Source organism: Physeter macrocephalus, chromosome 12 (genome assembly GCF_002837175.3).
Source record: "Physeter macrocephalus isolate SW-GA chromosome 12, ASM283717v5, whole genome shotgun sequence".
Lineage (NCBI taxonomy): Eukaryota > Metazoa > Chordata > Mammalia > Artiodactyla > Physeteridae > Physeter > Physeter macrocephalus.
Window position 1 is genome coordinate 51161754 of NC_041225.1, and position 20768 is coordinate 51182521.

At 40.6% G+C, this 20768-nt stretch overlaps 1 protein-coding gene across 8 annotated transcripts in view; it reads left to right on the top strand.

The window, feature by feature from the left end:
• Positions 1 to 20768, top strand: part of LOC102973572 (latent-transforming growth factor beta-binding protein 1) — a 259508-nt gene that overhangs the window by 201376 nt on the left and 37364 nt on the right. For 4 of the 8 annotated variants that reach the window (XM_024118637.2, XM_024118638.2, XM_024118641.2 and 1 more), the window contains exons 21-22: positions 7309 to 7434; positions 10803 to 10946. In XM_024118637.2, coding sequence (XP_023974405.1) covers positions 7309 to 7434; positions 10803 to 10946 — 270 coding nt within the window. The remainder of the gene's footprint in view (positions 1 to 7308; positions 7435 to 10802; positions 10947 to 20768) is intronic. The other 4 variants (XM_055089108.1, XM_055089107.1, XM_055089111.1 and 1 more) reach the window with 1 other exon arrangement.

Genomic DNA, 20768 nt, shown 5'->3' on the forward strand with positions numbered 1-20768 from the left:
TGTCTCTGTTTATTCTTTTTTCTTTTGCCCTACCCAGGTACGTGGGGAGTTTCTTGCCTTTTGGAAGGTCTGAGGTCTTCTGCCAGCGTTCAGTGGGTGCTCTATAGGAGCAGTTCCACGTGTAGATATATTTCTGATGTATCTGTGGGGAGGAAGGTGATCTCCGCATCTTACTCTTCCGCCATCTTCTCTCCTCTCCTAAAGCAATCTTTCGCGCTGCCCTTGTCTCGAAGCTCCCGCCCCTCCATTAGGTTATCTTTAACTGTGGCTGGTGGATGTATGTTATTCATGTAATGACTGATTAAAATCAGAGCAGAGTTTAAGTTTTGTTTCTCGGAAACTTCTAACTATTCCCAGATACCGTTTGGGAGGCTGCTCTGGGTAATTTTTAAAGAATAATTCAAGTAAATCTCTTTTAAAGTAGTGAGTTTCAAGGCTGGAAAAAAAAATTGATCTCTCATTGGCCAGCCTTGTTTTCCAGAATTTGGGGCTAGAAAGTTGGATTTGAAATAACTTGCTATACCTCTGTCATTTCTCGTTGCTGATCTTAGGCCACTAGCTTTCAAAACATACTTGTGACCATCAAGGTCCACAGGTTTTTCTCCCCAAATTTTTCTGTCAGGCAACAGCATGGAAGTCAAACTCTGCACAAGGATGTCATCTTCTGCTGTTTTCTGGCTCATCCCCATTTCCCAGAACAAAGTTATTTTCCATAACAATATTCTTCAGCCTTGTTGACGTTGCCAGAACTCAGTGGACCTTTTTTAAAAAGGCTCTTTCCATATCCTATTGTGTTGTCTGGACCTTCTCCAAATCCAGTTTTTAATTTCCTATTGGCTAAATTTTATTTTTTTTCTTTAGGCCTGTGCTCATCTTCCGTTTAATCCTGGCTTCTCTCCTATGCTGTGAGAGAGACCTTAATCTCTTTTGGGCCCATAGCCATGCCATTTAAAAATTCCTTTGGGCAGCTATTCAGCTGGTTTAACATTGTTCAGTCCCACTTCTTGGCTGGGATTTACCGTCTCCTGGTCTGCTTCTGTTCCATTCAGTAAAGAGTCTGAGGGCTGCATTTCTCCTGAAGCAGGAACCCTACATCCCTTCCAGTGTAAGCCACGTCTTTGGCTCTATTCTCCCGAGTCTAGTGCCAAATACTTAACCAATTCCAATTGGTCAGGAAGCCTTGGGCTGAAACAGTGGGTCATTCCTTCTCATGGAGAGATCCAAAGAGCACCAAAGCTGGACATGGTCCTGCGACATTCCGTGGGTTACACATCCCTGGTGCTTGATGGGTCTTTCTTTGCAAGGATCTCCTAGAAAAATAGCATCTTCAGGACCTACAAAACCTCAGATCTTTAGATTCCAGGTATGATGATACTTGATGTCAAGGCCTTGTTGAAGGACAAGAGGAGGTTACTTGATTAACTGTAAGTCAGTAAGTGGTAAGTCGAGGAGTATGTGTTCTGACTTGCACCTTCGTAGTGGACACACTCCAGTGTACTTGATGGGCTCACAATTGGGTTAGTTCTGTTCATCCTCTCAGTTTTATAACCATGGTGGGAGGCAAGAAGATGTGGTGGATACAGCCACAAACTTAGATTCTGAAGATTGTTCCTTCATTAAGCTCTGCTCCTTTGCCAGTTGTACCATTGATTGACTGGGTAACCTTGAGGCAAGTTACTTCTCCTCTCCATGCCTCAGTCTTCTGGTTCTTAAAATGAAGAGATTGAACTGGATAATCTTCAGAGTCCCTTTGAATTAAGATAAACCTTATCATTCATCTAAAAATGCTTTGATGGGGACTTCCCTGGTGGTCCAGTGGTTAAGACTTTGCCTTTCAATGCAGGGGGTGCAGGTTCGATCCCTGGTCGGGGAACTAAGATCCCACATGCCTTGCAGCCAAAAAACCAAAACATAAAACAGAAGCAATATTGTAACAAATTCAATAAAGACTTTAAAAATGGTCCGCATCCAAAAACTCTTTTTAAAAAAATAAATAAAAATAAAAATGCTTTGACAACAGAAAGGCTTTTTCTTCCCAACCATCCAAGAGCTGTGGGGATTTTCCTATGAGTCATCCCTTGTCAAAAATGATACCCCGTTCCCATCATGCACCTCTCTGTCTAGAGCCCTGGCACAGAAGGAAGGCTTGTCAGAGAGCTCCTTCCTTGAATAGATGGATATGTCTTGCTCAGAATAAGGAAAAGGAAAAGCAAGAAAACAAAGGTAGGAGATGTTAAGAAAGTGAGAAAAAGACTCTTGTTAATTCAAAACACAACAAAAAACTGAAGAGCATATCTGAAAAGAAGAAAACCACATCATTTATTTGACAGAATATACCCAAATACCCCTTTTCCCCATGCACATGGACTTTTCTGCATATAACACAGAACAGCTAATGGAATCATTGAGGTTTTGTTATGAATTTCATTGTTGAGGTCTTTGAACACAGTTGTAATTTCTTGGTTAGTAAATAAAGTTTACCTGACCCCAGCTCCTTTTAGAAAATCATGTTTCCTCTCCATACTTTCATGGTATTTCATAGTTCACTTTACCTAAGTGAGAATCGAAGGACATGGACATGGTACAAGGTTGGAGTTCTGCTCTTATATGTAGCATCCCTAATAACAGTAGGTTTTGAAAAACTTTTGGTCCATTGAGAAAATGGACTAAGTAAAAAGCATACGGACAAGGAAAATTGATCTACCAAGTAGGACAGTGGTTAAGACCCTCTAAGTGTGGGCCTGTTGGTCATTGACAACATTGCTTCTTTAAAAATGAGCCCCTGGCAGTTCCATTCATCCAGGACTATGCTCTATTTCTCTTTCTGACATTTAGGTTATCTTGTTATTGGAGAATTCACATCAGTGATCTGCTTTCCTTGGTCTGTGTAATTTTTTCTTGAATTCATTTCCATTGAAATGGTAATATTTATATCTGCCTTGCTTAGTAAAATATAACTAACAAAAACTTGCATGAGAAATCAATTTTTACAGTAGTGTATCAAATTCATCTGGGTTGTCAGCTGAGAGATCTATGGACAGTTACTCCTGTATCACTTACTTGGTGGACAGTATGACTGGTGATAGATAATATCATGCATGGCTTTTACAGATGCCCAAGCAAAATTCTTTTAGTAATTTAACAGAGTCATCCTTCATTAAGCAAAAAGAAAATCTGTGACATATGAATCATTCAAAATTTAGTTTCATATTCAAAATTCAACTTCAGAAAAAATGGGGTGGCTTTTACTCATCCATTTAATGAAGTTTGCATCTTGATCGGGCTTTTATTCTAGCATAATAATAAATTTTCTTAACCTTTAGCTTTATTCTTAGAGTTAATCTAAGTTGTAGCAGTTCTTATAAATCTATTTATAGACAGGACTAACAATGGAAAAAAATCTCTGAGAGCTCATGTCATCAAAAAAAATTCTAATGAAATGATGTTTTTTAAAAATATAGGTCATTAGGGAAGTGAAACAAACATCCTCTTATTAAGCTATTACTTCACCTCATTGTTGAAACATGAAACTGCTGAAAGTTAGAGTAAATCATTTTCATAAAATATTAATTGTTGAAGAGCTAGTCTCCAGGCATTTTATGTTATTTTTCCTATTCGTTGAAATGCAAAATATTGCTCGTCTAAACTTTCTCTGTTAATCACTATTACAGTAAGTCTGAGACTGCAAGACACCCAGTAATTCATAACCGGCTCAGGATTTGTTCACCTTAAGGTCAGTTATTCAGTCCCTGAGCTGGCAATCATTAACAAGAAATCGTCATCTGTAAGTGCACAGAGTTTATAAAAAGGAAAGCAAGAGCTTCTACTTCAAGAATCTGGACTGAAAAGCCACCAGGTTTCCAGGCGCTGCTTTCCCTTCCTCCTCCTTTGCTGTCCACTGTCCCATTTCGTAGGGAATAAGTTGCTGGTGAGGTTTAGTTGAAGGTTCCCCACCCCCAAAAGTAGCCCTGATAAGCACGGTAATGTCCCCAAACACTCTGGGAGCACAAAGAAGGGTCCCTGAAATCTGCCACACAGGAGGGACCACACAGGAGGTGTCTCTTGGGCTGACCAAGGGCCAGGGAGAGCTTCTGAGCAAAGCGGACAGAGGAGAGAATTTCTAGTGGAGGAAGAGATGTGCACAAAATCAGTGAGAAATTAAAGACTCCAGGGTTTTCAAAGAACTCTAGTGCATATCCTCATAGGACTGGAGCATAAATTAGGAAGGAGGTTGGCTAAGAACCATGGCCAGACATGTAGCCAGATGCCAGATGATGAAGGGGGCTCGGGACTCCGGGTTCTGCCAAGGAGAGTGGTTGGTATTCTCTAGCCGCGAAGAGGTATGGAACATTCAGAGCGAGGGAATGTCCCTGGTAGTTTTGCAGTTTGGTGGAGAATGGATTAGAGGGAGGCAGACAAGACCAGAGATAAACCAATTAGGAGTATGAGGAATATCAGGAAAGATAAGAGGATGTGATTGGGGAGGGATGAGGTGTAGGAGAGAGGGAAGGATTGACACTAAGGTTCATGGCTGGGGTGACGCGTTGGGTTCTCGGGAGAAGGGAATACAGGAGAAATGGTGAGTAAGTTCACTTACTATGAACATGTCCAATAGATATTAGATAGATGGTTCTAAAGGACAGAGGGCCAGCCCTTGAGAGAGACTGGGAGACCGTCAGTACGTAAGTGGTAATTAAAGCACTTCTGAGTTTCTTGCCAGCCCTTAAATCCTGTGGTTCAGTGAATAACGTAATCTCTTCAACAAGTGCCCATTTCAGGAAGTCTAAAATTAGCAGTGGCCTGTGTGAAGTGACTTGATGACACAGTGCAGTTACCCTTCTCATGGTTGTGATTAGTAAATCAATTGTGATCCCAGCCTGATGCTGACATTGAAAATCCATCAGGGCAGATTTATTGAGTGTCTTTGTGTTAGATGCTGCAAGGGAGATTCTTTTTTTTTTTAAGATGTGAAATAATTTCATTGAGTTTTTCCATTGAAGTTGAGGTAAGATGAAGAGGCAAAAAAGGAAGGATAGAGGTGAGAGGGGTTGCTCACGAATGTCAGGAAGTGGGGTTTAGTAGGAAGACAGTGAATGTGGTTTTAGGCTTGGTAAGTTTGAGATGATAATAGAAGATGAAATGATCAAGAATAAGAAGGATCCTGACTGGAGACAAAGTTCTGGGGATTTGTGCCCTGTGAAGTCTGGAGAGTGTGGAAAGGGTGGAGAACAGAGAAGAAGGGAGTGCTGAGGATGAAGCAGATCCCAGGGAGGGCTGAGCCCTGGCAGACACCACCTTCAGGCTGGAAAAGGGTGAGAGTGAGCCAGAGTGGTTAAAGGTATAACGAGAATAATACTCTGCCTGGGGTCGTGAAAAGGGAGTTCATGGAGAAGATGTTGACCAGACATAGAGGTCTAGGGTGATGATGATCGACTGGGAAATGATCATTGAACTTAACGATAGGTTGGCCATTGGTGTTTTTTCTCAAAGGGGTTTCGTGGGATAAAGAGTTAGAAAGACAGATTGTAGGTCATTAAGGGAGGAGTAAGAGGAGGAGAAGTAATAAGTATAATAGTAATAATAGTAGGTAACATGTACATTTCCTACATTACATGCCAGGCAATGTTCTAAGCACTTTATACATGTTATTTTGTAAATTATCATAGTAATTCTAGAAATGTACTAATATTATTAACGTTATTAGTATTGTTACTGTTTCCTTTTTACTGTTGACGTATATTAGGAGATAAAAGCAATGCACATAGATAGTTCTTTTGATATGTTTTGCAATGATAGAAGGAATGGAAGAACACAGTTGGTGACATCATGGTAAAATGAAAGCTTTTCCAAGAGCTTTTAACATTTTTGAAGGCAGTGAGGGAAGGAGCCAGGGAGGAATAATCGAAGATGCAGGAGAAGGATGAGCAGGTGGGACTATAGGAAGAAGAGGCTGGTAGGGGTGGAGAAGGGGCCCCAGACACAGTTTTGAGTTGAGAAAATTAAGAAAAGTTTGTAGTCACTCATATTTTACAATTCAGAAGTGAGCCAGTCTCTGGAGTTATGCTTGATAGTGTTGGACAATTAGGAAGAGAAGTGAGAGAGCTGCTGAATATCATTGCATGCATCTTCTTTTTCTTCTTGAAAAATTTTTCACTTGGTGTTTAAAATTTTAGAGAAAACTCAACTTTATTAGTATGAACTCCCCCAAACTAAATTCTGTCAAGTGCAATTTAACTTGTCATTTTCTTTATCGTTTGTTATCTTATTTCTTTATTTGAACATAAACGTGAAATCTTCTTCACATGTATTTGGATGCCGTAATTGCATTTTCTCTTGATTGTTTCTCCAAAAACTTGTGTGTGGGGCCTGTGTAGTCCAGAGGCAGAGAGGACAGGGAGCCTGGAGGGTGGAATGTGCAGTGTGGCCGTAAACAAGGAGAACGGGAGTGATGGGGATGGGAGAATGGAGAGGAAAGTGAGTAGCTGGGAGGGTAAAGAAGAACTGTATTGAAAAGTCCATTTGTAACTTCACAATTGAGACATCACTTTTATGAGAACATTTTTATTAACGGGATAGAAAGCACAGGACTACTATCATCAAGTTTATAGAGAACAAAGTGAATTTACAAGTTGGCCACTGGCTAATCAGTTGGAGCAGCACTGACATTTAGGACCTGAGTGGCTATAACTTGGTGACAGGAAATTGTTTCTTGTGAATAAAGTCTTTTTTCTAGAATAACTGGGACTGGCTGGCTACACCACTGAACTTATCAGATCAAATTCTCCCCCTCCACCTCTCCCCCTACTCCCACCCCCCATTCCCAGCCCCCTTCATGGGAATGCTGTTTAGACTTGACCAAGGTTATCTCTAGGGTTGAATAAACCTTTGCCCAGGCAGCCCAATGCTTTCAACTCCCAATTCGCCAGAGAGAACTATTAGCATTTACAGCAATCAAAAAAGGTGACAATACTTTCACATATTTCCGCTGTAGGAATCTCCTCTCCTTGGAAATAAAGAGTTGAAAACATTTAGAAAACACTGACTGTGGCAACTGCAGCAGTCATTTCAGTTTGAAAACATTTCCCGAGGAAAAGTAAATGTTTTCTTTCTCATAGAACCCAATATTTTGTCTAATGAGATATGTTCATCAAAACATTTATGTATATGTAAAATGTTTTAGAAGTTCATTCTGTATAAACATGATCATCTCAAACTAATCGGAGTGTCTTGAGCACCTCTGTCTATCCATTAATAGCTGGTGTTTGTCTGTCTATGTTTTGTGTCTCATGGTCAATGTCTTTTTTGCAGATATTGATGAATGTGTAAACAACACTGTTTGTGACAGTCACGGGTTTTGTGACAATACAGCTGGCTCCTTCCGCTGCCTCTGTTATCAGGGCTTTCAGGCCCCACAGGATGGGCAAGGGTGTGTGGGTGAGTTTTTAGATTTTTTTCTCCCAACATGTTTCATATCTCTCTATGGAAAAGAAATCAAAGTCACCAACCACAGGAGAGATGGAAGCAAGATAATTGGGCAGAATTGCATCATAATTTGATCTTGTCGTACGGTTTGGAGATGTGCAAAAAGATCCTGTGGCTTCTGAAGTGGTTAGGGACATTCAGAAATAGAGAAGCATAACTTTGGGTTTAAATGTATATTAAAAAGAGCATCTGTTTAAACTCTTAGCTGGGTATGCGGAACGCTTCAGTCCCTCCTGCACAGGAAATAGAGTCTGGTGCGTGGTGGAGCTTGTCTGTCTTCAAAATGCACCTCCCTTAGGCAAGTGCATTTAAGGAAAAGTGTTGGCAAGAGTTTCTGTTTCCAGGAATGACACCCGTAAAATGATGCTTTGGATTGTGCAAGCATATTTCTTCAATCTGTTCTGGGATTGTTGGAGCTGGAAAGAATCTTGAATATCATCAGATGTCCTAGAATATGGTCCAGCACATGCTCACATAAAAGAAGATACTTTATAGTTCATGTTCTGATCAGCCATGATTTCTTTAAGTGAAATTCATTATGAAACGTTTGCAATTAGGGCAGTTAAATGGGAAGGAGGGTGTTCATTTCATAACTTCACCGATAACAAGGCTTTTTCTTTTTTCTTAATTAAGGAGGAAACCTCTGGTCGTTACATGGCAGGTGACACTTGACGAGGAGTCAGTAACTTTTTAGTTTGGAAATTTGCAGTGAAAGCACCCATTCATTTCCCATCCAGATTAAACTGGAAAAACAAAATCTCGAAATTGAACAATACAAGCACTTGAATAGTAACCGCCTTTAAGCTAACACTGTCATTAACACTTGTTCCAATTCCTGCTGTAGTCTCCTTTGCACTAAAATACAAGTGGTAAAAACCATCTGCTATTCACTAAATATTTTGACTTAATAGGTTATGTGGTCTGGCCCCCACTTAACCTCCTCAGCCTCACCACCTGCTTCCTCCCCATTTACGTTCCTGCAGCATAAAACTGCTTATGGTTGTTCACGTGACTGGGAAGTTATTAGGCTGTTGTTTGCTCCTTCTGCTGGGAATATCCTCCCAGCCTCCCCTTCCCTGAGCCTAGATGCATCCCACGCGTTCCTCAAGCTGGAAGTTAGATGTCATCTCCTCCCGGATGCCATCCCTGCTCCACTTCTCACTCCAGCTGAGCTGTGATCCCTTCTCTTGCTTCTGGAAAACCTTGAACACATTCTGTTACAGTACTTACAACCTTTTTTGCAATTATTTAATCATGTATGTACTGCCTGCAGCTGCCTTTTCCAAGGCACTAAGCTCCGTGTGATTGAGAATTTTGTGTGTCTCTCTCTCGTTGCTGGGCCTAATGTTTGGCCTGTTGTAGGTGCTCAGTAAATGTTAACTGTTACCTAACGAGGTATCAGATGTCAAACCACTGACTCCACATAGCTCCTGGGCCCCTGGTTAATGTTCATTTCTAACCAGTCAGAGGAGCACACCAAACCCATGTTGATGCTCCATTTTGACCCATAAAATACCACCCTTGTGGAAGGAATATGTGTTATGTTAATGAACCCAACAAATATCGTTATATTTGTCTGTTTCTTCTCTCTTTGAAAAATGTTAACTGAACACCTCTTATATGTACCTCACCGCTCTGGGGGTTCTATAGAGTTTCAGAGATGAATCAGCCCTCTGGGACCAGCCTTTGACCACACTTTTCCCTCTGCTTGGACCCTTGCTGCCCACCCCTCTTATCTACACATCCTTCAGGTAGAGCTTGGCTCCTATATCACTTCCCTAACCCACCCCTGCACTTAAGGTCCACTGTGCCATGCTGTCATCATGCTCTGTACTCTTCATTCCCAGCACTTCTCCTGGCCTGTATGATTATCTGATTAATTTCCCTGACTTGACAGTCAGCTCCCTGAAGGCAGGAGTTGGCCTGCCTGACTCATCATTGTCTCCCCGTTCTGACCCATAGAAGTAAACTAGAAAATATTTTCTGATTGAATGTACAGTCTGGTAGGAAAGATTTCAATAGCCTTGGAAATATTACAAGTTAGAAAGTAGAAAATTCCATTTGACAGTTACCGAAAATTGATAAATGCAAACTGGCAAATTTCTAAAGTCAATTTTTCTGGTCTAAATTATGACTGTCCAGGTTGATTAAATATACCAACTGTCTGCTTTACTTTGTCATAATATCTTTTCATAAGCAAAACTCAGCTCATTGGATTTATATCTGTTTATATACAAAGTGAAATGGAAAACCGAGGTAATTATCCAAATAAGTCAAGAGACATAAACTTTTTGTCCAATTAACTGGGAATAGCAGGTGAAAATAGTATTTTTTTTCCTGAATGATTTGGATAATTGCTCAAATTTTTAACTTTGTATAAACCATCTCAGAGTGTGCTCATGAAAACTGATGTTTGTACATGTTTAATCATGTTTAATGCATAAAATACATGAGCATTTCAGATGCCAAGTCAGGTACTTTGTTTAACTGGACACTCATTAATAAAATTTCTTCAGAGGAGAATGGGTGAAAAGTAGTATTGGGCAAAGGGCAAACATAAAATTAGCCTTTCTTTATGGTTATGTACTTAAATAAAATGGACTTACCTGTGAGTTTTTAGTGTTTTAATTAAGTATATTTAAGTACAAAAGAAAAATATCTGGCAAAATAGAAATTACACTGTGGAACACCAACAGAATTTTTAAAGGCATCTAAAGGCATCGTGAAATCACTGAGGAGTTACTGGACCAGTTTGTTTCCCATGAATGATTAATGTAGCCCAGTGACTACTTACATGGGTTGTTCCTTCATTTCTCAAAGGGATACACATCCTGAATTCCGGTTGTTAAGTTATGGACATTTTGGCTGCTAGCAAACTATAGTTTCAGACATTTGAGTAGATTTAAAACAATTTCTAAAAATGCACTTAAAGAATTCTGCAGTTTCTGAAGTGCCAGTGCTGCTAATTTTCCTTGAATTAAGAACTGAGAGAGAAGTGTCATATTATTTAAGACCTCATTATGTCAAAAAGTCAGGGAAGAGAAAATTAAAGGGTACATAACGATGCTTGCAGTACAATTCCGAGTTGTTCCTTAAATCCAGGATCGGACTTTGCTTTGTGTTTTCATGGTCCTTTCACACAAACCAAAGCTTTCAGCCCTGCTCTGGGAGCCCCTTCCCCCAAAGAGCTGAAGGGTTTGATTGCTCCCAGGGGGTCACCTTGTTTCCAGCAGACACCACTAGTCTTGGCACAGCTGGTAAAACAAAGAGCTGTCAGGAGTGAGGAACACGTCTGACTTGATCTGTGCTCCCTTTTCCAGATGTGAACGAATGTGAGCTGCTCAGTGGCGTGTGTGGTGAAGCCTTCTGTGAAAATGTAGAAGGGTCCTTCCTGTGTGTGTGCGTTGATGAAAACCAGGAGTACAGCCCGATGACCGGGCAGTGCCGCTCCCGGGCCTCGGCAGGTAAGTGACACTGTGTCGGGACGGAGGGCTTCTCTCAGGGACCTGTACCTACACAGGTTTGGGCCAAACACTCTGGGAGTGAGGAAGAAATAACCAAATATGTTGGCGCCATGCTGTTTCTGGAAGCTTCCATTCTCTTTCCGAGCCTGCCTTATTATCAGTGGAGTTAGGATGTGGGTGATGACAGTTGGAGCTACATGGCCTCTAATGTGCTTTCCAACCCGGAGACGCCATGGGTAGGGTGAAGGATCCAAAATGGTGAGCACGTTGGCTGGGAATTGCCTAAAACTCAGAACCGTCAGCCCAGGGTTTAATATGGCAACATCTCATTAAGTTGCATAATTCTTCTTTCTTGGCCCTCGGAGAAAAGTATTTTGACACTTCTCTAAATTGAAAGCAACATAAAGGCCCCTCAGGATCTACAAAGACTTCCTTCCACTTGGAATTCTTAAGGTGTTTTTTGGTTTTTTTTCCCCCAGAATTTGACCTAGAGAGTGGCTGTGATTGTGTTTGTTTAAAATTTGATTGAGGCTGTGTCCTCATGGCACATATTGAAATGGAGAGCTGATGCTTTTCCAGATAAATCATCAACTTCCAGATCACCGTTTTAGTTTACGCCATGTGGCTAAAGCATGGTTGTATTTTGAGGGAAGCAGGAGACTAAATGGTCCTTTGAGACCCAAATAAAATGAAACATAGACTGTGTTACTATCTTGCTCAATCCCGGTTGATTTTATCTATGCTTCTAAGAAAGCTTTCGCTCTTCCTCAATAGGGTACACTTGTTCTGTGTGAGATAATTATCTTTGCAAGCAGTAGGGAATAAAATATAACAATATTTTCATCCACACACATTTTCTTCTCAATGATTAAATATAGAAAGGTGATGGGTGCATAATTAAATGTATGGACAGTAATTCAAAAACACTATGACGGGAAAGAGAGTGTTTCTGGAGGGAAGGGTTGCTCTTCCTTCGGTGACCACCCCTGCAACTCATGAGCCATAAAGAGAAGACTTTTCATTTTAGCTCTACTTGTAATGGAAAAAAACCCACCAAAAATCAAAAACCTGGCTGGTCAATAACAGGACTGGTGAAGTAACTGCCTTTTTCTTATTTGTCTTTGGTTCTAGAGAGTAGCACCTTCCCCGTAGTATTATTTTGACTGGAATAATTCACATATAATATTGTATAGTCATTAAGTCATCTATATGAAGGTTAGGTAGTCATGATAGATGCATGTTGTACAATGTCAAGTGAAAAAAAAGATACTCCAGTGATCACAATCTGTGGATGAAGGGAAGGAAAGAAGATGTAAAAAGATAATTATTAGAATTAATGGAAATTTTAGTTTTTTTCCTTTATTTTCCAAACTTTTTGTAACACTTTAAACTGGAATGACCAGGGTTCTGGTCTGCTATTTTCCGGCTATGTAAGCTTGGGCATATCATTCAACATCTATGAGTTTCAATTTTCTCGCCTATAAAAGAAAGGTTATATTTACCTCACAGAGTTTTATGCTTTTTTTAAAATTATATACGTAAAAGCCATTTGTTAATAACTAAGTACTATATGAAGTATTAAAATGAATTATTAAAATCCAAACACATAAGGGTTATCTATTTCTCTTCCTTTTGTGATCTCTTCTGAGATGGTGGGTTTTTTAAACTATAAATACAGTTTTGCTGGAATGTGTTAGTAATGTCAAGAAGTGGTTTGTTCAGTTCACATAGCTTCAATTAAGGTACATGTCTGGGATCCTAAAGTTTGCTCATGTCTTTTGTAGAGATTAATAATGCTTTAATAGGATCATGAGATGATCTGAACCATTTTTGATGAACTGGATTAGCTCACTGTAAACTACTTCTTAAAACTTTACAGTGACTCTTTTTGTAAGCCTTGTTCCTCGTCTCCTATTTTTTAAGTTCTTCTATAACCAAGTCCTTAACACCTGCTTTGCCTTTTTGCTCTCTTTATCTCCTTGTTCTCTCATTGACTCTTTCTGGAAAGTTCTTCCAGTCAGAGTTCACTAAGTACTCTCCTGCTTTTGCAAAGAACAGCATTTTGAATACTCAGCTTCATAAAGCTTGTCTGCCAGTGAATACATAGTTTCTCTTTCCACTTAACATTATATCTGATCCTTTAATAGCTTCTTGCTTATTTTCCCCATAGTTCTCTGGCTTCTGCCAAATATTGTACAGTTGTTTTATTGGTCCATGTCAGTATAATCTGCCTTAGTAACTGGATAAGCTTATTAATTTGTATAGTTCCTGGCAATTCTGACTTCTACCATACCTCAATTTGTAGGGCTCTTGGCAAATTCGAACTGATTGTATGGAGTCTTAAGGTTGTCTATGATAACATCTTCATTTTAGCAATTCTCTATCCTGAGAGATAGATCAGCTATAAACTGCAGCAGCAGTTTCCCTCCCTGACTTCATCAGACTTCATCATAGCTCATTTGCTTGAAAAAGGTGATTAAAACTGGAAATCATAAAAAAAGATAATACATCTTTTAAATATTTAAGTTTTAACTGAAAGCACATAATGTACATTTATTCCCCAGTCTCCGAAGAAGAGCCGAGGTCTGTCTTCGAGTAGAAATCCATTTGCATTCTGTATGGGCTTGTCTTGCATAAACCATATCTATTATGCATTATCTACACTGCCCACTATAAAGGGAGTAAGAATTTAAAGGCCTTTGCTGAGCGAATAAGTGCGAAGTCACTTTAGGTTTTCTTTTTTTTTTCTTTTTTTTCATTTTTCTGCAGTTGTATTATCCATTCCTAGTTTGATAACTTTTTTTTTCTTTTTTACTTTTTTTAACCTTAGTCTTTCTAAAGGTTTAACTTGTTGTAGAAACAACTCTTCTCATTTATATTTTATTGGTTTATATACTATTTAATTATGTAATTACAATAATCAATACATTGGCACAGAGTGTTTGAGAATGAACATAGCTGAGTCTCTGTTGGCATACCGCTCAACACGTCAGTACAGAAGTATGCTGACCCACCTGAGAACAGCCAGCTGGCTGTGAGCCTTCCACCTGCTTGTGGGCATTAGCCAGGATGTTTTTCAGAGGCCAGGAGAACATTAGTTCATCTAACAAGGTGGTTAAGTGGAGGCTAGTTAAAAGTTTGTATCATACTCCAGTCAAAGAATCTGCTATTGGGCTTCGCTGGTGGCGCAGTGGTTGAGAGTCCGCCTGCCGATGCAAGAGACGCGGGTTCGTGCCCGGGTCTGAGAGGATCCCACATGTCGCGGAGCGGCTGGGCCCGTGAGCCATGGCCGCTGAGCCTGCGCATCCAGAGCCTGTGCTCCACAACGGGAGAGGCCACAACAGTGAGAGGCCCCAACAGTGAGAGGCCCGCGTACCACAAAAAAAAAAAAAAAAAAAAAGAATCTGCTGTTATACAGAACAAAACATATTGTACCAAATTTAAGTTAAAGTTTTTATCAAGATAGGATTCAAATTAATTTCATTATATACATGATAGACTAACAGTTTAGATCTCATCCCTCCTGGAAGGTAACTAGGAAAAGAAAGATACATTTGCTCTCTAGGCTGTAATATTTTTCCTCGGCTTTAAAATTTCCCCAGGGCAACAGACATTCCAACAAGGAGCAGTAGCGTCATCATCTGAAGTGGTGTCTTACTGAGGACAGAACTGGGGCTGGATGCCAGCAAGGCAGATTTCAGATCAGTATGCAGAAGAACTTTCCAATAGCTAGAGATAGTCAGCCCATAACTGTCTCATGAAACCGTGGGTGTTTCCTTAGAGGTGTCCAAGAACAGGTGAGATACTCACTGGCTGGCAGAAGGGCTCCTACGTCCAGCATGACATTGTCCCAGGTGACCTTGAAGGTACTTTTGAACTTTACGGTCCTAGGATTTTTATTTCTAAACTACTTCTTGGCTCCCACCTAATTTTTTAGGTCTGGTCTAATGTTTTCATTGCCTGGGCCTTTGGCCACTAATTTACATTGCTATACATTGCGTAAAAGCACCTGAAACAGAAATAACTAAAAGTGTCCATATATCAGACCACTCATCACCTGTAAGAGGGTATGGCTATGAAATATAGCCTGATGCTTTTATTTCCTCAGTGCCTGTGATAATTACTCGATAAAAACTTTATGTCCTTGGGCACTCTAAGGGAAGCAGTAAATATTTAGTGTTGGCAACTGCAGCCTTCAAGCCTTACACACAAAATGCTGTTCTCTGTCTTGATTGGTGCACAGAGGAGACTCTGTGGTGGGAACTGAATTTTATTTTTAAAACAGAAGGTATAATGAAAAGAACACAAAGATATATATTATAATTAATGCAGGTGTGCCTTTCTTTAAGAAAACAAAGTAAACAAGATCAGAAATTATAAAACATGTAAATCAGGCTGATTATTTGCATTGTGTAATAATTGTTCTTCACTTTAAGACAAGCAAATAAACAAGATCAGAAATTAAAGATTATTTGTATTATAAAATAATTGTTCTTCACACAATTCATGATAGGGTTTCCTTAAATATTAGTTTTCTCTAATATATTTGAGAGCTTATTCTCACATCGCAAGCTAAGTCCTAGACTTCTACATCTAGAAAACACCCTAGTGTTTTTCCCGCCCAGCAACTTTATTTCCAGGTAAGGAAGCTGAGGCCCAGGGAGAAGTTCTAAATGTTATACGTAGGGCCATATTGCTAACGACTGGTAGAATTGGCCCAGGAACCCGACTCCAGGGTCTTTCCCCTTAATTCTACTTCTCAAGGCTGAGGACCCCATGACAGCACATTCTTCTAAAAATTGGCTTCCTTTTCACTTTATTTCTTTGTTTTGTTCTCGTTATTGAAACAATGCATATTCTTAGAAAATTGGCAAATACAAAAATATATCCAAAAAGAAAATCTTCCCTGCTGTGTTACCGTCCAGGGATAATCTCTGTGACCATGCTGACCTCCACATTCTTTGAAGGGGCATCCCTACCTCCACTGAACTGTCTCCCAGTTGATCCTCAACGCACCGAGATCGGGCCCTCAGACCCTTCATCCGGGTGAAACTCTTTCCTCTTATGACAGTAGTTTCTCATCTTCCCTCCCCCTTTCCCTTTTCTTGATTTCAGGACATTACTCTTCCCTGTATCCTCCTACCTCTTGCACTGGTCTTTTTCTGTCTCATTCTTGACTCTTTCTTTCGCTATTCCTTAAATAATAACGTCCCAGAGAGTTGCATGGTTAGCCCTCTTTTTACTCTGTATTCTTCTCCTGGGATATTTTATCCTCTTCTCCAAGTCAACTTACTTGGAGTATTACTTACTTGGTGTGGATGACCAAGTGAATATCTGTGCCTCTCCACCTCTCTCTTGAGTGCCACACTCCTATTTCCAGCTGCCTGTTACTGGACCTTCCTCCCAGGGTGTCTTAGAAGCATCTCTGCCTAAAATTATCCAAAAGCAAATTAATTACCATTCCCTCTCCAACCTGTTACTCTCCCTGTGTACACTCATTAATTGCCAAACAGCCATACTATAGATCCTGAAGTCATACTTTACTTTTTCTCTCCATCCATCCAAGCCATCATAACATTCTGCTATCTCTGCCTCAACAGTATCCTTCAAATCTCTCTGCTCCTCTGGTACCACTGCCCTGGGCCAGTCCTTCAGCCTGTCTTCCCTGGACTGTGGCACTTGCCTCCTGACTTCTCTCCCTGCCTCTCCCATCAGTTCCTGTTCCACATTGCTGCCAATTCACATTTTTGAAACATACATCTGGTTTTAAAACTTTCAGCTGCTTATTCCTGCCTCCATCATGAAGTCCAAATCCATGAAGTCCAAATCCATCAGCAGGGTAACAGGATCCTTTATGCTCAGTCATTCATTCCTCTTTGTATTGTCTGTCACCCAGCTCACTGCTAGGCATCGTGCCTGACCTATAGCAGACACTGTAGCCTATTGAGTAATAGGCTTCTCCGCATTCGAGAATGTGTTCCTTCTCTATCCCATCATCTCATTCCCAGCTCGTTCTGCAGAGTAAGAATTATTCATTTTATCAAAGGTATCATGGAGCACCCTTAATTTATCTATTCACACTTCTAGGTAGAGGGGACTCTACTCCTATGTGCTTTGGTTAAATTACAAGTAGAGCAAAAAAAAAAACAGGTCCCTGCTATCAGGGGACACTGTGCAAATCATCCTCGTGGTTCTGACAATTGAACCTAAACAGCGTGCTTGTCCTCTGTTCCTGGAGAGGTCCACTGCAGGTTTTGTGTATGTATGTATTTTTTTAAAGGCATGAGACCACATATAATATCACTCAACCATTATATTTGGCACAGTGGGGTTTTTTTTTTAATGTGTTTAGGTAACCTGTAAAATAAATTAACTTTGGAAGAATTTTTTTTTTTTTTTTTGGCTGCGTTGGGTCTTCGTTGCCGGACGCGGGCTTTCTCTAGTTGCAGCGAGCGGGGACTACTCTTCATTGCGGTAAACAGGCTTCTCCTTGCGGTGGCTTCTCTTTGTTGCGGAGCACGGGCTCTAGGCGTGCAGGCTTCAGTAGTTGTGGTTTGCAGGCTCCAGAGTGCAGGCTCAGTAGTTGTGGTGCACGGGCTTAGTTGCTCCCCGGCACGTGGGATCTTCCTGGACCCGGCCTCAAACCCATGTCCCCTGCACTGGCAGGCAGATTCTTAACCACAGCGCCACCAGGGAAGCCCGGAAGAATTTTTTTAAAATAATTTCTGATTGAAAAAAAAAAGACCTTTGGTAGGAAAAAAAATTAAATACGGTGAAACCACAGTATTTAGAATGCAAACATTGTAAAATGCTATAAAACTCTTGAGGTCTTATTGTGTATTTGTAATGGATCTATACCATAAATGTAGCTAAGGCTGAGGAAAATATGCTCATTTGTTATTTAAAAAAAACAAAAAAGTCAGGTTTCTTCCCACCTTCAAAAACAAGAGTGAGGGCTTCCCTGGTGGCGCAGTGGTTGCGCGTCCGCCTGCCGATGCAGGGGAACCGGGTTCGCGCCCCGGTCTGGGAGGATCCCACGTGCCGCGGAGCGGCTGGGCCCGTGAGTCATGGCCGCTGAGCCTGCGCGTCCGGAGCCTGTGCTCCGCGACGGAAGAGGCCACAACAGAGGAAGGCCCGCATACCACAAAAAAAAAAAAAAAAAAAAAAAACACAAGAGTGAGAAGAGTTTACTACCAAATGGTGCTTTTATTTTCATGAAGTTTTATGCTTGCTGTGTATAGTATCTAAAATGAGTTTTTAATAAAGAGGTGCTGATATTTGAATGAACTGACATATCAGTTAAGTAAACCATGTACATAAACCATTTTATCCTCTTAATACAAGAGACACCCACACTGTTGCATTAGAAATGCATTTTGTATCCTAGAATTCACTACCAATAAGGCCTGGAGAGGAATGGTTTGTACCGTTCCTTTTAAACGTTTCCAGACACTTTACATGTCGCTGCAGATGTGGCTTTATTCTTGAGGTCGTCCTCACAGGGCCTCGCCATGCACGTGTGCGGGTGCTGTGACAGCTCTCATACTGCTGTGACGTCATCTCCTTTCCGTCTGTGCTGCCTGTTGCACCTCGTCCCAGTGTGCGTCTCCCAGTTTTCTTTCTCCAGGGCGCTTTATTCTTCCTTCAGGAGTCTCTTCTTTCACCCAGATCTGCCCGTTTTTCTTCTGACTTCTCCAGTTTCTAATAATATTTCCATCATTGAGACTTTCACTTCTCACCGTCTCCGCAGCCTGTTCCTATCCCAGGCTCCCTCGTCCCAGTGTCTTCTAACTTCTTCACCAGAAAAAGCAAAATCAAAAATATCCTCCATTCCACCAGGCAAGGCGACTCTCTTCCAATAGAGACTGGCATTGTCCTCTGCCTCAGCACCTAAGTCACAAACACATCTATCACTTGTTCACATGTTAATGCATCCCTGCCCGGTTCTCTTGTTCTCAAAATCAGTTCTGTGACTCCTTCCACAGACCACTTCTCCCCTTGCCTGCTCTACCCACACAGACCTAAGGATAGCTGTACTTTTTACTCCTCCTCACCTCTGTCACACCTTACTTTCTAGCCAATTTTTTTTTAAGTTTATTTTTCAAGAACTTCACTCAAAATGTCAGCTCCTCCAGGCAGCCTTCCAGGATTGCCTTGCCCCCTGACCCTTTACAGTGTGGTTTACACGCCCAGCTTGCTTTCCTTGCACTGTCATGCCTGACCACCTGATTGACCACTTTAAGGATAGGCACTGTGTGGAAGAATCTGCTTTGAAAGTATTTTTGCTCTTATACTTCACTTTCTAAACTTTATTTTGACTTCTTCCACGTCTTTTACTATCTGAAGTTACCACCTTTCTGCGATCTTCCTTTTTATTTGCATCCCTTTATGTTCAGTCCATTCCTACTGTCAGTGCTTATTTTCTGAAACTCACCAATGGCTTTCTTTTAAATTCCACTTAAAACACACACACACTTCTCATCTTCCAAGTCTTTGAATGAGAAAACTAGGGGAAAAAATGAATTTCCAAGTTCTCTTATACTCCCTTTGGATTATTACACTGGAATGCTTTTTCTCATAAAAGTATGAGTTGGTATAAAACATTAGTGCCTGTGGTGATTTTTAAAATAAAGAGAATAAAGCTTCCTGAGTAATCCTATTCAAAGTCATTTGCTGACCATTATTACAGACACAGACTTTTATAAATTGATGTCTTTTTCAGGACTAGAGCAGGTGTTTCATTTGGGCTCATTGTTTACTCACACGTATTTGTGATGTGACTCTTGGGTCACTGTCATCATCCTGTCTCAGAAGGATATGGAGGGGATTGGCATCTGAAGGCCTTCAGAAAATATTGCAAATGGAAAGTGAAAGCAAAGGCAAGGGCCCATTTAGAATGTTTGTGTCCACTCTAACCAAAGAAATGTTCCAGATCTACCCACTCCAACAGCAAACCTAAGATTAGACATATTTAGGGACAGACTAAAGCAGGAAATAATCCTGTAAGTGAACACCCACATCCTCTTCTTTCTGACAAAGCAAGAGAGAAGAGCTTCTAGAAAGGGCAGTTCACCAGTGGTACCTACTGCTCAAACCCTCTCTTTAATATTCAGAGCAAAGGAAGAGGGTCACGCTGTATGCTGCTTTGTCACTGAACTCTACATCAGCAGGATTATCTGCTGCCCCCTGGGCAAAGGCAAAGCAAAACAAACTCATGCTCGCTGAAATGCTAAGAAGCTTAGCCCCATAGAAGAGGTTTAGGGAAAGCATTAGGCACTGGACATTGGACCCAACCTAAATGTTCTCCTCCAAAAAGTGAGGATGCTCTATAACCTGCGCCGTCTAGCTCATGGAGTTACTTTATGTATCACATGAAAAGGCATCTGTGAAAGTTTCTTCAAAAAACGCACACGCGTGAGAGGTCCAAAAACTCATTTCGTATCACCAGCCATACCTACCCCTGGGATTAAAATATACACATTGCTTTTTATACACAGATGTTAAGCTAACCTCTTAATACATATTGAAAAATCAAATCTGAAAATCCTGGAGGTGAAGTAATATATTTCCTAGAAGTATATGGCATGAGATATGAAGTATGGCTAACCTTATTAATAAAATCTTTCCGAAAAATAGAATTCATACTTTTCTGAGCTTGGCACCTTCTATAACTTTTTATTTGATCTTTTAAAGTGATTTTGTGATAGAAAAATTCCTCCCCCAGCGACAAGTGACGTAAACTCGTAGAGATTTTTTTAAAGAAATCACCTTACATGTCTTTACTGATCAGAGTGTTCCCCCTGTGGAAAAATGCTCTAGGCA